We start from the raw sequence: 18,834 nt of genomic DNA, 5'->3' as shown, positions 1-18,834 counted from the left end.
TGACCAGCCTTCGTTGCATTTTCTCTGGTGACCAGCCTTCGTTGCATTTTCTCTGGTGACCAGCCTTCGTTGGGTTTTCTCTGGTGACCAGCCTTTGTTGCATTTTCTCTGGTGACCAGCCTTTGTTGCATTTTCTCTGGTGACCAGCCTTCGTTGCATTTTCTCTGGTGACCAGCCTTCGTTGTGTTTTCTCTGGTGACCAGCCTTCGTTGTGTTTTTGCAAGTGACCAGCCCAATCTGACAAGGTAAAAATTGGTCATTCTGCCCCTGAGTAAGGAAGTTAACACACTGTTCCCTGGGCGCCGAAGACCCCCGCACCTCTCTGATTCAGCGGGGTTGGGTTAAATGCGGAAGACACATTTCAGTTGAATGCATTGTTGTACAACTGACTAGGTATCTCCCTTTCCTTCGTTGGGTTTTTGCCGGCGACCAGACTTCGCTGTGTTTTTGAGACTGATGACCAACATAAGCTGGTCACCTGCAAAACCAGCATCAAGTCACATTATGCTGGCTTGAAAAGGAATTTATAATTCCTATTGGAATCCAGACTAAATAGTGATATCCAATAATTGGACCATTCATTCATTCACTCACTTTCTATGCAAAAATGTAGATATTGAAACAAACAATTCTAAAGACAGCAATAGAGCATGCTGGGAAATATGATAATGATGGGTGTGGTTTCGGAGGCCAGCTGGACCAGCATATACATGCAAAGAAAAGGTTCTTCAGGGGTTCTTTGTCAGGGGTGATGTGTGCAACACTGCATATCAGGAAGGGTTCACTACTGTTGTGATGGTTGGGAAGAACCACCATGTTTTCCGTTTATGCCATAAAATTTTACGGTACACTACAGGCTACTGCTTGCAGTTAAAGTAAGGTAAACAACAAGTTACTCAAGTTTTTCAGACAAATTATAATAATAATTTTTTTCACCTTTATTTAACTAGGTAGGCTAGTTGAGAACAAGTTCTCATTTACAAATGCAAACTGGCCAAGATAGAGCAAAGCAGTGCAACACAAACAACACAGAGTTACACATGGGATAAACAAATGTACAGTCAATAACACAATAGAACAATCTATATACAGTGTGTGCAAATGTAGTAAGATTAGGGAGGTAAGGCAATAAATAGGCCATAGTGGCGAAATAATTACAATTTAGCATTAACACTGGAGTGATAGATGAGCAGAAGGTGAATGTGCAAGTGGAGATACTGGGGTGCAAAGAAGCATAAAGAAATTATGGGGATGAGGTAGTTGGTTGGGCTATTTATAGATGGCCTGTGTACAGGTGCAATGGTCGGTAAGCTGCTCTGACAGCTGATGCTTAAAGTTAGTGAGGGAGATATAAGACTCCAGCTTCAGTGATTTTTGCAATTCGTTCCAGCCACTGGCAGTTAGAGAACTGGAAGGAAAGGTGGCCAAAGGAGGAATTGGCTTTGTGGGTGACCAGTGAAATTTACCTGCTGGAGCACATGCTATGGGTGGGTGCTGCTATGGTGACCAGTGAGCTGAGACAAGGCGGGGCTTTACCTAGCAAAGACTTATAGATGACCTGATGGGTTTGGCAACGAATATGAAGCAAGGGCCAGCCAACGAGAGCATACAGGTCGCAGTGGTGGGTAGTATTTGGGGCTTTGGTGACAAAACAGATGGCACTGTGATAGACTACATCCAATTTGCTGAGTAGAGTGTTGGAGGCTATTTTGTAAATGACATCGTCAAAGTTAAGGATTGATAGGATAGTCCGTTTTTACGAGGGTATGTTTGGCAGCATGAGTGAAGGATGCTTTGTTGCGAAATTGGAAGCCGATTCTAGATTTTACTTTGGATTGGAGATGCTTGATGTCTGGAAGGAGAGTATACAGCCTAACCAGACACGTAGGTATTTGTAGTTGTCCAGAGAACCGTCCAGAGTAGTGATGCTAGATGGTCGGGCGGGTGTGGGCAGCGATCTGTTGAAGAGCATGCATTTAGTTTTACTTGCATTTAAGGCCATGGAAGGAGTGTTGTATGGCATTGAAGCTCGTCTGGAGGTTTGTTAACACAGTGTCCAAAGAAGGGCCAGAAGTATACGGAATGGTGTCGTCTGCGTAGAGGTGGATCAGAGAATCACCAGCAGCAAGAGCGACATCATTGATGTATACAGAGAAAATAGTTGGCCTGAGAATTGAACCCTGTGGCACCCCCATAGAGACTGCCAGAAGTCCGGACAACAGGCCCTCCAATTTGACACACTAAACTCAATCTGAGAAGTAGTTGGTGAACCAGGTGAGGCAGTCATTTGAGCCAAGGCTGTTGAGTCTGCCAATAAGATATTATGGTGTTATTGCTGTAAGATGACAGTTTGCTGCTGAATGTTGGTTACTTGAGACTATACCCAACTGGGGGTTTGAACTGGTTGTTAATGACCTGAATGACCTGCTAACCCCACCAGGTCTGTGGGCATAACAGAGATTGGCCACAGAGAAACAATGAAAGTCGGTACATATAAGTGTCTTATATCGACTGAAAGCTTAAATTCTTGTTAGTATAACTGCACGGTCCAATTTACGGTAGCTATTACTGCGAAAAAAAATGCCATGCTATTGTTTGAGGAGAGCTCCTAACAACAAAACACTTTTTTCACTGCGACAGGTTTGATAAATTCAACTCTGAAAGTGAAATGTGTACCTACATTCTGAAATCTTGCTCTGATTTATCATCCAAAGGGTCCCAGAGATAACATGAAGTGTCGTTTTGTTAGATAAAATCATTTTTCATATCCTAAAAAGGTCCATATAGCATGCACGATCAATTTTGTATTTCCACTCGTTCAATTTGCAAAGAAAGAAATCTCACCCAAAACGTGTAAAATCACGTTCATATGTATTCCTCAGAGATCCTAGCATGTAACAAGATTCACTATATCGTTAGGGGTGTAGTACATCCTATAGGACAACATATTTGGTCAGAAAGCGACGGCTTCATGGCACGCCGATGATGCAGGCGGTCTTCACTTGAATGACTGTATCTTTGTCAAATAAGCACCAATCGGGGTCAAATAAAGCCAGCTAGATAGCCAGTGAGCTGGGATTTACGGGAGTATCTGGAAACCCTGTGTCTGTTGCAAAATGTAGGTGCTACCCTTTTGCGATAGCATGCCTTTTCCTTTTGGACCAAAATTACAAGAATATTCAGAGTTATGAAGTTAATGAAAACTGATTGTTTTGCAAATGTTGAATGTATAATAAGGCAACTAATACTGGAAAAGCTAAATCAAAGTCCAAGTATACAGATTTGACAATATTCTTGCAGAAAAATTATGTACCTAGGTGACTTCACACTAAATGTCCTGCAGCTCGCTCATACTTCAAGTTATCCCTCTGAACATACACTGCTGCCATCTTGTGGACACCATCGGAATTACAACCAGAGTGAATGCTGGAACTGGAACCTTTCTCTTGCATTTCAAAGATGGTGGTAGAAAAAACCCTGTTGTTTTGTTCTTTGTAATTTCTTCTACCAGATCTATTGTGTTATATTCTCCTACATTCAATTCACATTTCCACAAACTTCAAAGTGTTTCCTTTCAAACGGTACCAAGAATATACATATCCTTGCTTCAGGGCCTGAGCTGCAGGCAGTTATATTTGGGTCTGTCATTTAGGTGGAAATTTAAAAAAAAAGGGGGCTATCCCTAAGAAGTTTTAAAGAGCTGCACTGTTAAGAGGTAGCGGCAGGTTAGCCTAGTGATGAGAGCGTTGGACTAGTAACCGAAAGGTTGCAAGATCGAATCCTTGAGCTGTCCTTCTGCCCCTGAACAGGTAGTTAACCCACTGTTCCTAGGATGTCATTGAAAATAAGAATTTGTTCTTAACTTGCCTAGTTAAATAAAGGTTACAAAAAAGAGGTTACTGTGCATTTCAGTAGTGATGAGAAACTGAGGCTTTCTGAAGGCTTTGACGCTTTCACCAAATAGTGCTGAAAAACACTTCATTATCTGTTCACAAAGTTGCATCTCCTGGTCAGCAATAAATAGCAGCATATGATTATCATATAAAGTCTTTCTTTCTCTACTGTTTTCATCAAAACCCCTAGAAAGCACCGGAACCACGGCAAAATCAGTGGGATCTCTCATTTTGAAACTTACGGTTTGAAAAAAGCACAGAGTCGAACGAAGCCTCGGACATCATTGATGATGTACCACTGATAAAGGGATGCACGCATCAGCACAATGCTTCGAAGTTAGCTGCTTAGCAATTTCGACGCATGCCTCGGGGCTCCGGTACCAAACGTAGCATGACTACATTTCACAGTAACTTAATGGAAATGAGTTTGGCTCAAAGTTGCTTTGAATTCTGCGTTACCTAATTGGCAACCAGTTAGAAATTCACGGTAACGTAATAGCCAGTAACTTCTAGTAACTCACTGACAACTAACTGCCAGTAACTTACTGGCACCTTAACTGGCAACCTAACTGGCAGCCAGATGTCAGTAAGTTATTGTAAAGTGCACAGGAACTTACTTGCAGCCAGTAGCTCACTGTACCTTCCCTGAACCTTTCTGATTACAAGATAGCGTATAATATTAGGTGACAACTACTCAGCATTCTTTGTGGTGAGCGCACTTGGGAACCAGCCTCACCTGGCCTCGACCTCTTGGTTGGGAGCAAACTAACCGTCCTGTCACACCATCAGGTCAAGTGAGCATGACAGAGGTCGTCCACAGTAAGTTACTGTGAATTGTACAATAACTGCTTGCAGCAAGCTAACAGTAAGTTAAGGAAAATTAAACATGAACTTCCTGATGAAAAACGGCCATTAAGTTACTGGGAAATGCACAGTCACCTCTTAACAGCGCAGCTCTTGATTGTCACAATCTCTTACAAAGATGTAGAACTGGGACCGGACAAATGAGGCGCTCAACCTTCATCTTCTTCCATGATGTCATGCACAAACAAACATTTAAGGGCATGTCGTTACCTACTGTGCTGGAATCAATCATGATCTGTCCAATTCTGTACTACCACGAAAATAAAAACCAGATAAATCCCTACCAACTTCTTCCTCACAGACTCCCAAAACCCCCTACCCCATTAAACCTGACCTATATAATACTGAAACACTCCACCTGTAGGATTGCTCAGCAGCAACATCCCCCAATGTCTCTTTTGCGGTCTCCACAATAACCTTAAATGGCAGGGTAGCCTAGTGGTTAGAGTAACTGGACTAGTAACTGGAAGGTTGGAAGTTCAAATCCCTGAGCTGACAATGTACAAAACAGGCAGGTAACTTACTGTTCATGGGCCCTTATTTAAAATAAGAATTTGTTCTTAACTGACTTGCCCAGTTAAATAAAGATAAAATAAAAACCTGGCATAAACCTTAAACCTGTGTTCTCCCCCCGCACAATTACAACACTTAACTTTCACATTGCTCCCACATTCACTGTAATCATGTTCCCCACCACACTTGACACATCTTTTCCTTCCTTTACATATCCCATGCTTTGACATTTAAAACACTGCAATGGGGACAGGACAAAATCTCTGACATTGAAACTAAGGAATCCTCTCTGTACTTTCCCAGGCATAACCTTCTCATACCTGAGCAGTACTGATAGGCTTCACTTCTTTGACCCTCTTTCCTACTGATCAACCTTTTGGCCTCAATCACTCTTCCTCCCTTCACATGTCCTTTAATATATATTATCTGTGGACATAGATATCAGGACCATAGTGAATACTCCCCTCAATATAGCATAATCACCAGGGACATGGCTTTTAATCTTCTTCCCATTAAAGCTTTTCCATTTTCAGAATCTTGTCTTGCTGAGCCTGTCTACCACACAATATTAACAGTCTACCATTTCCAACGAACCAAGCTAATTTGACCTACATTTTTCTCTATGGCATTAGTTAGTCAGATAGGGTGTGAATGAGGCCCTGTGGTCCTTCCACTCCGACACATTATTACTTTTGCTTCCTACCTTGGAGCTCTTTATGCCTTCTTTACTAAACGCGCCACAGCTTTCAGTATCATGATTTCTCTTCTTCCTACGTCTTTCCACTACAGACCATTTCAGTCCTTGACCCTCATCCTCCCACTCCATACCATCGGGACTGACACCCATATTTCTTCGCCTTCCAGCACAGCTGTTGCTTCATCAACTTTTTCTCCATTTTGTCTGCACTACTCGCCACCATTCCGACTCCTAGACACCACACATTACACCTAGACGATTGCACCGGTTTTCAATGTCTGCACTCATTGAGCAGCACACTGCACTGTGCGATAGTTTTACCTCCTCAACCTTCATCAACATAACGATACAACCTCTTAAACTGGTACAATACTTCCACTAACAATTGGCAGAAATACAACATATTTTAAACCATGCCCCCCAAATATGCTAATTTTCCCCACCAGCACATTGCCCCCACATACATTTCAATGTGCAGTGAAAGTAAGGTAAACAACAAGTAATTTCAAAAACAATAACACCTTAAATCAACTGTAAAAAAACAATAATTGAAAGTTAACATGCACAATATGCATATCAGCCAATGAAAAGCGTTGATTTAATTGCATGTGACCAAATGCTAAGTTGTAGCTGGTCCCATCAGATAACATGGTACAAATTAACTCTATGCGAACTTCAACAGGTGGTACTGATTATGTCCTGGCACAGGTGCGTCAGACAATTAAAATTGTCGAAGTAGTTGGAAGTGTCCTTGACATAACTAAGTCTAACAGCATGTTCATGTTCATCAAAGCCATTATCACATGTATTTGACTGACTGGTCAAATTGCTCTCTATGTCAAGTGCCTAGTCCACGTAATTGTTGCAGATTGTGGCAAGGGTTTGAATCTCACATGAGTTTCCCCCCATTTGAAATGTTGATTTACATGTATTGTGTTAGTGTGCAGTTCTTGAATTGGACTAAAATAGGTGCCGGTACTCATTTTGGGTGCCGGTACTGTTTATATTTAAGTGCAGAAACTGTACAATACGTTTGAGCTAATATTTTATAAGGGTTGCAGTAGAACATTTTGAGGTGTCGGTCATCAGTTCTGGTGAGCTCGTGCCTAAGTGTTATTGTGTTGAAAAGGGACGCCTACAGCCAACAGCTTGAAAATGAAGATTATGAATGAATTTAATATGGAGCTACCTCTTTCTTTAGCCTTGCACACAAACACATACAAATCGTATTGCATCGGCTATATTACATGGTCGTGTACACGTAAATGTAGGGCTACAACATTTTATAGGCTACGCATTATTAGAATCATCCACTTCATCGCATGCGTTTTGAATCGAGCATCAAGGACCGGCAGTGAACAGGTTTATGTTGTTGTAAGGACCTCATTTATATTTTCCCCGCGAAAGCACATTGATGTGTGTGAAACTCGTAAACAACAACGTGGGGTGTTAGTTTTAGCTAGTAGCCTAATCAAAGATGCATCAGTGCAATATTGGCACACGGCATTTTGTTACAGTAGTAAACCTTGGATTTGCAGGTTTAAAATATCCCTCTAGTGGCCAGGGTTGACCTATTTTAAAGAAATTACATTGGTTGGTCGATATAAAGTCTAAGATCGTTCATAGGCTGATGAAGAAGTTGTGCCAGGACATAATCAGTACCATTTGTTGAGGTTAGCATAGGGCTAACGTGTGCCATGTTATCTGATGAGACCAGCTACAATTTAGCGTCACATACAAGTAAATCAACAGTTTTTAATTGGCTGATATACATCTTGTGCATGAGAACCCATTTAACTTTAAATGCTTGCTTATGTTCATAAGTATGGCCCACTGTATTTTACTGCAACTCAGTAGCAGGGAACTTATACTTATAGGATACTTCACGCACATCTGAAGTATCCTATAAGTATAACTGTAGAACCTGTCATTGGTTCTACCTGGAACCAGAGGGTTCTTCATGAGAGTGTTCTAATTGGAACTCAAAAGGTTTCCCCTACAGAGACAAATCAAAGGGTTCTACATGACACCCAACATTCATTCTGAAAAGTACCTTTTCTATCATGGCTAACTACTGTACCAGGAAGTTTGAAAAGACAGGATGAGTGGGCGGGGAGCTTATATTCATGAGCTCGCTTTGACTGACAGCTCTTTGAAACTCCCATGTCAAGCAACTTGGCTGCAGTGAGCAGTGTTGCAGTAAAATCCTCTCAAACTAATTTAGTGGTTCACTAAGCAACTCAAACAACATTGAAATTGCATTAATGATATCATTTAAAAATATATATATATTTACATCTCCCGTTTGGCATGTCTCTTGTGATGCGGTTCACAGCTGCACTGACGGATGTGTTGACTTGACAACTGCATCGCGGTTTTGAACGCCCCCTCATCTTCTAAACCATGGCAGTCATTCTGAATGCAGACTGTGGGAATCCTCTCTGGTTAGATTCCAATAGGAATTATACTTCACTTTGTAAGTCAGCATAATGTGCCTTGATGCTGGTTTTAATTTAGCTGATGCTGGTTACCAACAAAAAACACAATAGAAACACAGCGAAGGCTGGTCTGCCAGGATAACCAGCTAGACCATGCTGGTCAGACCAGTTAGACCAGCATCCGACCAGCACTGACCAGTATAGACCAGCATGAACCAGTTTGAAATGTATGCCGTTTTTTTTCAGCACGGCTGCAGGTTTCATTCAGACTATTGATGCTGTATTTTAAGGGTAGATGTGGTTTTACAAAATCAAAATATCCAATGACAATGTCTGTGAGACGACATAAACCACAGCGTGGTTGACCTTTTATCTGTGATTGATTGAATCGGATCCCAGGTTTATGCTTGATGACATGTGATGTGACTGCCTTTCCGCCCTCATTCATTCCTAACCCAGGGCCACATTCTCTATTATCAGTAACGATGAAAAGGGAAAAAGTCCTTCATGACAACAAAAACAACACAAAGAAAGGACACATTAGGAGGAGATGTGGCTGCTTTGAGTTTAGAGAACAGAGGATGGTCAAACCGATCCTGTTATGCCACCGAACCTGACAATTATACTGATTGGTCAGATGTGTTGAAGTTTATATCCACTTTTTCCTCTAAATTGTATCTTGGAAAAGAGCGACTCACTCTTAAAGGGGTGGTGTTAGATTTTCGCTTGCTTTTAAAGGGGTGGTGTTAGATAACGGTCATGTTCCCCTGCTCAGACGTTGCTGACGGCACAGTCAATGACCTGGCATGCAACCATTGGTTGATGCATGTAATGTCCGAGCATAGTAATGTGACTTTTTCGCTCACACTTAAAGGGATGGTGTTAAATTGAGGCTCACTCTTAAAATGTGGTATTGGATATTTGGCTCACCCTTGAAGGGGTGTTGTGAGATTATGGCAGATGTAACAACATCTTGAGCTTGTGTCAAACCTTGATCTATTTTGCTCTACCTGGTCATTCTCCAGGGTATTGACATCTGTTCTCTAAAAATGTCAAACAGACCGACACAAGTTGTAGGAAATGCTGATGAAGTAGTGGCAAAAACGGCATTCTGAACGCCATCGCAATCACTAGTTGGGAGTAATGCAAATTCAAACACTAATCTGGCATAATAATATGTGCATAGAGGCTCTCCACAACATGAAAAGGTGCAAAAACTGTGTTTTATGTTTACATTCTACTACATCCAAGGGGAAGAAGGTAGGCTTGGACCATGAGAGGGAGTATGGGCCTGCATTCACAAACCGTCTCAGAGTCGGAGGGCTGATCAAGGATCAGGTCACCTCTGCACATTCAAATATTATCCTATTCATTTGATTCTTTATGATCTACAAGGTCAAACTGACCCGAGATCATTACTACTGTGACGGGGGCTCCGAGAGGAAGGTGTAAATGGTGAATAAGGGGAGGCAGCCAGGTTCGGTTGGGCCTGGTGAAGCTGTCAGTGTTTTCGTAAGGTCTTCCACCACACCCGCACGCACACACACACACACACACACACAATAAATGTTCTGCTGATGTTTCTGTTCCCAAATCCTGACGACTTCACCAGGTCCAAGTTGGTCACGTTGTTGTTATTCTGGGGAGGTGCTGAATAGAGCTTTGACTGTATGTACTGTTGCCCTGTCCGTCTGTCTGTCCCTCTGAAGTCCGTCTGTCTGTCTGGAGGATTAGAATTCAGTGTTGGAGGCTAAAACATCTGGATGCTGAGTCTGCCCTCTCTCTTTCTCAATATCTCCCTTTTTCTGAGAGACACATGAGTGTACTTCCCTCTCTTTGTGTATGCCAGAGGGAGCTAAAAGTCACTGGAGCTTGACACCAGCTGTTTTATCCATCAGTACTCTCCCCCCTACTATATTCTACTGTGCTGTAATCTACTGTGCTGTACTGTGTATGCTGACACTACTGACAGAGAGCACCATTTTGTATTGATGTGGCAAAATTTTGATGCCATATTTTCATAACTCATTTTCCTGTTTTGTCCTGTCTCTCCCGTCTGTCTGTCTTTCTCTCTGTCCCTTGTCTGTGGCCTTAACACTTGATTTGGATTTTCGGTTTGACTTGATTTGGTATGTTTTTTATTTATTTTATTGCTTTTGTTTTTTGAAACCTATTTATTCATAACAATCACTATTCCTTGCTATTTCTAATCCATTATATATTTTAACGCACATCTTTCTCTGTCATACAAATGATATCCATATCCTCCTTAAACATGAAAAAATAACATTATAATCATTAAAACATTTAAATTAACCACAAACATTTATGCAATTTTACTTTATTTTGTACCAAATGTCCTGCATTTAAACTGTTTTTAACCCTAAAACTACTTTTCCCAAAAACACCACTGTTAACTTCTGTCACCTCTCCGGTAACCCCTTGACCCCTAACCTAATGTAACCGTCTAACTATGACAACACGGTCACCACAGCGACAGGCTATGAGAAGTCTCGCAGTCTCAATAACATTTCGGGCATGTCAGGAGCCCCTATGCGCCTCACCCCCATCACCAACCCTTTCGAGCCCCCGGGAACCAACCTCCGCCGCTGTCACTCCCCCATCCCCTCCATTTTGTAGCGTCATGATGTGGAGAAGCAAGCCAACAAGTCAACTACAGAAGGAGCATCAGGAAAGAGAGACATACCAACACCACTGTAATCCCAGTGCTCCCATTTATATTAGTCCAATAGTGATAATGATAATGAGCTGTAGGGGGTGCCATTTAGCCACATTTAATAATGCTCTATATTGAAAGCCAGGTAGAGGGGACATGCAGTGTATAAGAGACTTAGAATGAATAGAAAAAATATCCACTATGACTACATGCACTTTCCCACCACTTGCGATGTGCAATATGTTAAGCCGAAGCAAAAATGTTAAGAGGTATTCAGCGTTAGTCTACAGCAATCTTACACCTGTTGGAGCAATGAGAACACACATCACCACACACACACACACACACACACACGCATACACTCTCCCTCGCTCTCTCTCTCTCTCTCACACACACACACACTCGTATACTCTCACACACTTGCCTTATTAACAGGGATTGAGTGTAGGTTAGTGATTTGGACTGATAAATAATGTAGTGAGCTACAATAGCAAGCCTCCCTGTATTATAGTAAATGTGTGCTGTTCTTGCATTCCGTATTGCCACTAATCCTAAAGAGCTCCTTAGTCAAATGAGACTTCTTCTGATACTCTACACCCCCACACGACATCAAGCCTCAACAGCAAACCCATCCACTCACTCACACACACGCATCGCTTGTATTTGGGATGAGGAACACACTTACAGTAACTAACACCAACAAAATATCGAATATATATTAAAATGCATGCATTCGTTTTTTTTGAAGAAGAAAAAAAAATCACACAAAGAAATTCTTATATTTAACAGAAAATCTTTGAAAAGAAAAAGAGGCAAGCCCAAAGTAAGAAAATTATTTTTTAGTAGCACCCATAAAACAAGCCATGTACTTGTGGGGAGATGACTCAATGGACTGTTAAAATGTGTTTCCGTGTGCTGAAAGTAGACTGTATCACACACACACAGGCACACACATACACACACTTATAGAGACTCACAACCGATCAAACAGCAATGTATCATTTTAAAAGCTGGGGGGTGCTAGAGAGTTGTACTATACTAGCATTCATTCACTACTACAGCTATTATCATTATCATTATTGATGTTATCAGTGCCATGTAGAGAGCTGGAGAGAACGCAAAGCGTTCTGGGGCTTTTGTGCAATACACAGACTCTGATGAAAGCCTGAACAACGGCCATCAATGTTTTAAAGAAGAGATTCCGAATAGCATCCTAACCCACAGAGAGGGAGGACATAACAAACTATTTTTATAATGGTTTTGAGGATTAAAGGGCAGAAGGGATGGATTCTCTCTTCTTTCTCTAGGGGGCGGGGTTAGGTGTGGTAGAGAAGATGGGGTGGGGGTGGAACTCTCATTCCCATTGGTCGGGAGCAGTGAAAGGGGCCATCGAAGCAAGGATCGGTATTTCTCATCATTGACCATATACCGGCCCTACCCGCCCTCCCTGCCCTCTTGTATGCAGGTGCATGAAATGAAGCTTATTTCTCTTTTTCTAAATATGGCTCCTCAGAAATCAAATCTGTACACATATCAAACTATACCTTTCAGTCTGCACATGTCAGTGTCAGGAGGGTGTGGCTATAATCAGAAGTGGCTTCGGGTCACCCGTTAGACAAGAGATCAATTTCGGTCTTTTTCCATCTTCATCATCGATCTCCCTTCACTTCCTCAATCCTTTGTTGTCTTCCTGTATCGAGCATTTCACGACATCGCCACACTCACAATGACTCTTATGATTTGAGTGTAGTGATTTTTTTTCAGTTTTCTTTTTTTCTTTTTCTCTTTTGTCCTTTTTGACCCCCCCACCCCCACCCACCTCCCGGTCCTGGCTGCTGAACCATCGCTCCTCACAATAAAAGAGGGCACCGTGAATGGAGGATGGACTGACAGCGCTTGGTAGAAGAACAGAACGGAACAATGATCAAATTAACAAAAAAGGCAACATACATATATAGAAATATGCAATGTATAGAAATATATTTGTATCTATGTATAGTTAATCCTATGGAGATATGCTGTATATCTGTGGCGTACATGGGAGTTGTGTGGCTTTGTGCACACAGACATGCATCTACCTTTGGTCCAAGATGCAAGAGTGCCAATTCATCAGAATTATACATCATTCCTTTCTTTCTTACTGTTTTCTGGGGGGGGGGGGGGAGTGTTGAAGGAGGACAAATTTTTCCCTCCATACCAGACATCAGAAAAAAAGAGACCAAAACTTCCTAAAATCCCAATTTCTTTTGAAATTTTGTTGAAATGTAGAAGATGACGAGGTTATAGTGACAATGTTTAAAAAATATATATATATATATCTTGATATACCCAATGTCGATATTTTAATTATTGTCACTCTTATGGATTGTATATTTTCATTTTAGTGGTTGATTTACAGAAATGTTTATTTTTGTATTTTCCGAAGTTACTGTCAATTTTATTATTGATATTTATTGGCATAGAATGTTGCCGCCTATTAAGGTAATGCTTATGTCTCTAACTGTTCGTATCCAGTTCAGTTGCTTGAAATGTGTCTGTTTGATTTGACTTGATTTTTGGGGGGGGTTTGACCTTCCCATCTCTCCCCGTCCTCATTTCTCACTCTGCCACCTGCTCCTCTCTCACTAGAGACAGAGGGTTGTGTAAGGACTGAAGGTGAAATCTTTTCACATTTCGTAGAAATGACATTCTCTATGACTCACATTAGCATTAGCCTTATACAGGTGTGGACTGTATACACTCTAGATAGTGTTAAGCTAAAAAAGCTATTAGTGCAACCTCGCTCAGCGATCGAAGCAAAAGAATACAATTAGACAAAACCCTTAGATAATTCAAAGCTCCGGACTCATTCGGTTGAGAACTGTGTCCTCTACAGGCTCAAGTGATGCTGTGAGAAGGTTTGACGTTTTATTCGTTTAAAATACGAACTGTTGTTGTGAGTCACGTGACATAACTCCATATCTGCATTTCATATCTGCACATATCCAATAGTAGCCCGAGTGCCAGCTGATTCGTGCTCTATTACCAAGTCCTTGTCACTCATTGTCACATCAAACATGTCATGTTTAGCTTGCCAATGACATAGGAGTTGGCTCGACAGCACAAACAGATCTGGGACCAGGCTAATTCAATAGTAGTGGGTGAGAATCCGAAAAGCCTTCATCTGTGTAGTTTGATGTGGGAGTGACAGGGACGGTGAAAGCTTGACCTATAACTATGGTTGGGGTGGACTCCATTTTGATTGCAGTCAATTCAGGAGATGCATTGAATCTCAATTCATTCATTGAAAACCGGCTGTTGTATTAAATGTCAGATTCGTTTCAATGAATGGTTTGGATTTTTATTCACCTCCAGAGTTGACATAATATAAATGGAATTCACCCCAACTTGCACTAGTACTCTACACCCAGAGTAATATATATGATAATATAGTTATATATGGTAGTACACACAGATATATTCCCTATATATGGTTTTGTTGACACCCAGACACCCAGACACCCAGACACCAGTCTACAAACTACCAAATCTATTTTCTCTAATTGTCTCTCTTCATCCCTACATCCCTCCCTTCCTCCCCCCGTCTTCTCCCTTGATCTAGTGCTTTGGGAATTTGTTCTTGTTTTATAGAAATTCTTCTTATACCTGTTATTGGTCCAAATGTTCTGTACAGTTGTAAAGTTTTGACTTATTTCAGTCTTCATGGGGTTTCCATTGCAAGCAATAAGGAATTGATATGTCTATATCCATCATCAAGGAAATGTGATTTGAGATGACATCAGATTTGATCATAAGCTTAATGAATGTGTATATATTTACTGTATATATTAAGTGCATATGAATGTGTATATTTCTATACACATAACATATAGACTAACAGCATGCTATTAGGGAAAAAAAGCACTCGGCCCTCACAGTTTTGCCTGAGAAGAGTTGGGCTTATATATGCATGCTAAGATGTTCTAGGGTGGAAGAGACCATTGGTACCCTAATGGGGAGGGGGTTTGGGAAAGTTTTATTTTTTAAGGATGGGGAAGGGTAACCAGTGGTCTTGTGTAGCTGCTCTGTTATTTCTTATAGACCTTACTAGACTAACTGGTAACAATAATTACTTTATGATTTATCATTTTTGTTATCTTTTTACAGAGAACTATTCTGAGAGCTCAGTGCTTCTCAGGTATATGCAAAAAGAAGCAGTAACTGTGAATTAATACTAGAGAAAGAAATCGACGACTTCCTTTTTCCACGTTAATCAAAACACGTCCTCAAAACTCAATTTCCCTCGGTGAAAACCACATCGGCCAAAGCCCACCCAAACCTTACCGACTTTTCTACACACTTCCTCTCCTCTCTGTTCTCGCTCTCTCTTGTTCCATCAATCCATCCAGTTCTGTCTTGTCCCTCTCTTGCTTGAAATATCCTGAGATACAGTACATACCCAACATTTCAGGGGTTGAACGTTTGAAACGATACTATAACCTCCACTATGTGGAGGGAAAGCTCACACAACTTTTGCATTATTAGTGACATTTTCTGTTGTTGATAAAGTAATAACCTGTAACCTGGGATATAATGTGCATTACTTCGTTTTGCTACACCTTGTGGTTACTTATTAGGACAGTTATTGAGTCATAGCAGATAGAAAAACTAACCTTGACTGTCACGAACAATCTACAAATAGACTATACCTGCCCTCTGGAGGTAGAATTCACACGTAACCAACCGTAGGCTACAGACATGGATGACTCATTGTTGAGCAAAAACACTTATGCTACTTCCTTGTGTATCCTGCACATTCTTTAAACTTAGGCTGCATCTGAAATGGCACCCTAGTCCCTATATCGTGCACTACTTTTGACCAGAGCCCTATTATAGGGAATAGGACTATTCAATACCCACTGGGGACGATGTGGAATAGACATTGAATTAACCGCTGTTAACATCAACGGGTAGTGAATCCCCCCCCCCATTGTCACTGGGACAGGATGGTGCTGCTCTTTGACAAGCAGTAGGAGGTGAGCATGTGACATTCTAGAATGGATCAGTAGAGGTTGTTGTGATAGGTGGTTATTTTGCTCATTATTGATGGGCAAGTTGATGGTTTAGTTAGTGGGTTCAGTTAGTAGAGTGATGTTCAGGTCTGTGTATCGTAGCATGTTTCTGTTCAATCATTGCAGATTAAAAAAAAACAACCTCTGGGAAGAAGTTCTAATCCTAAAATGGAGAAGGACTTTTAAGATGCTGAAATGGAGGATGTTTTGTAGTCTAGCCAACAACTGACGTAGAAATGAATAGAATAATATCACCAGTGCAATGTTTTTTTTTGACTACACCTCTGTCTTCCCCCTTTTCCACGTTTCCTTTCCCCTCTTCATCAGTCTCCCTCCGTTCACAACTCAGGTATATCTCTCTCTATGTTGGTTTAAATCAGTGCTTCCAGACGTAACGTCTATCAAAGCCGAACAGAGAGAAGGTTTGAAATGTTTTGCTTCCTCTCTACTGTATGTATGGACTTGTAAATATTGTATGTGTCCTGTGTTCTCATCCCAGCTCACCTATGTACCCTGTTAAAAAAAAATTGGGGGTGATTTCGTCCCTCCACTCTCCTCTCTCTCTCCGACACACACGTTTCACCCCATCTCAATCTATCCACTTTCTCCTATTATTTTTTGTATTGGTATTTTGAGATGTGCTATCTCTACTGCTTCCATTACAAAACCCAACATTGAAACAACAGACTTTGGGAAAATGAAAAGTCCCATAAATGTTAAAGTTTCATCTCCCCTAAGAGTGGATTACAAACGTCTCCCGAGGATAGGAGTGGACAGGAAAAAAGGACAGAAAGACTGTCAGATGTTACGTATAATGTTTTATTTTGTGGGGGGGGGGGGAGTAGGAACTGTATATTTAAAAAAAGGATTGTCATCAAAGGAAGAACCATGAAATGGAGGACAGTTTGGGGAAGAAAGAAAAAAACTAAATGAGAGGAGGAAGTAAGCTGATCACTTCTCAGTGTAAGAATGTGTTTTGTGTTCTGTGTGCTGTTTCGCTCTGTGCTTCGTGTGCTGTGTTTTCGCAGTGTGTGTTTGCGTGTGTGTGTGTGTGTGTAACAGTGTTTTGTGTTGTGTGTGTTTCTGTGCTTCGCTCTGATTCATGTCAAATTTTTTCCTCCATGTTGCCTATCTGTTTGTGTAGGCTGTCGGATACATACAGTACTTTCAGAAAGTATTCATACCCCTTGATTTATTCCACATTTTGTTGGGATACAGCCTGAATTCAAAGTTGATTCAATATTTTTTTGCTTCTCATCCATCTACATACAATACCACATAATGACAAATTGAACCCTGTTTTTAGATTTTTTTTGTTGCAAATGTATTTAAAATAAAATACAGAAGAATTTAATTTACGTAAGTATTCATACCCCATGAGTCAATACATGTTAGAATCCTTTTTGGCAGCGATAATAGCTGTGAATCTTTCTGGGTAAGTCTCTAAGAGTTTTGTACAACTGGATTATACAATATTTGCGGATTATTCTTTTTAACACTGTTCAAGTTCTTGTCAAGTTGGGTTGTTGATCATTGCTAGACAGCCATTTTCACGATTTTCAACTGAATTTAATCCAAAACTGCAGGCCAGTCAGGAACATTGAATGTTACCTTGGCAAGTAACTCCAGTGTATATTTGGCCTTGTGTTTTAGAGTATTGTTCTGCTAAAATGTGAATTTGTCTCTGTGTCTGTTGGAAAGCAGACTGAACCAGGTTTTCCTCTAGGATTTTGCCTATGCTTAGCTCTATTCGATTTACCCCCCCCCCCTATTTTTATTCTGTACAGGCTTCCTTCTTTTCATTCTGTCATTTAGGTTAGTATTGTGGAGTAACTACAATGTTGTTGATCCATCCTCACTTTTCTCCTATCAGACACATTCAACTCTGTAACTGTTTTAAAGTCACCATTGGCCTCATGGTGAAATCCCTGAGCAGTTTCCTTCCTCTCCGGAAACTGAGTTAGGAAGGATCCCTGTATCTTTGTACTGACGTTGTGTATTGATACACCATCCAAAGTGTAATCAATAACTTCACCACGCTCAAAGGGATATTCAGTGTCTTTTTTTTCCCACCCATCTACCCATTTGGAAAACCTCCCTGGTCATAGTGGTTGAAATGTACTACTCGACTGTGGAATCTTACAGATAATTACCGCGATGAGGTAGTTATTCAAAAATCTTGTTAAACACTATTATTGCACACAGAGTGAGCCCATGCAAGTTATTATATGACTTGTTAAGCAAATGTGTACTCCCGAACTTATTTAGGCTTGCCATAACAAAGGGTTTGAAGACATTTTAGTATTTCATTTTGAATTATTTTGTAAAAAAAAAAAATGTTAACGTAATTCCACTTTGACATTATGGGGTATTGTATGTAGGCCAACAAAATGTGGAAAAGTCAAGGGGTATGAATACTTTCTGAAGTGCTCTCAAGTCTTGGTCTGTGTTAAGCTAAACTAACATTCCTGGTGGGCTGTAGTCCTGTGTGGGAATGACCTCCAAAATCACTGACTCAGTCCTTTTGGCTGGAAAAGCACCCTATTGGACTATGACTAACCAAAGAATTAAGAGGTAGGCGAACACCAGTAGACTAAACAGCCCACAAGGACTGAAACCACCCACCCCAATTGTATTGGTCTTTCGTTTGCTTTATCCACTGTCGACCAGGTGAATCATTTGCTTTGAACAGTTGTACTCA

At 40.9% G+C, this 18,834-nt stretch overlaps 1 protein-coding gene across 2 annotated transcripts in view; it reads left to right on the top strand.

Moving 5' to 3' along the window:
• LOC135555953 (potassium voltage-gated channel subfamily C member 1-like) overlaps positions 1-18,834 on the top strand; it is a 102,677-nt gene that overhangs the window by 77,664 nt on the left and 6,179 nt on the right. Inside the window, exon 4 of one of the 2 annotated variants that reach the window (XM_064988771.1) lies at positions 10,900-12,433. The exons of the other annotated variant lie outside the window; for it this stretch is intronic. Coding sequence (XP_064844843.1) covers positions 10,900-11,045 — 146 coding nt within the window. The 3' untranslated portion in view covers positions 11,046-12,433. Of the gene's footprint in view, positions 1-10,899; positions 12,434-18,834 lie in introns of those variants that run through there. 2 annotated transcript variants of the gene reach the window in all.

This window comes from Oncorhynchus masou, chromosome 15 (assembly GCF_036934945.1).
Source record: "Oncorhynchus masou masou isolate Uvic2021 chromosome 15, UVic_Omas_1.1, whole genome shotgun sequence".
Lineage (NCBI taxonomy): Eukaryota > Metazoa > Chordata > Actinopteri > Salmoniformes > Salmonidae > Oncorhynchus > Oncorhynchus masou.
The sequence above is the reverse complement of the archived record's forward strand: the minus strand, read 5'-3'. Positions and strand labels throughout refer to the sequence as shown.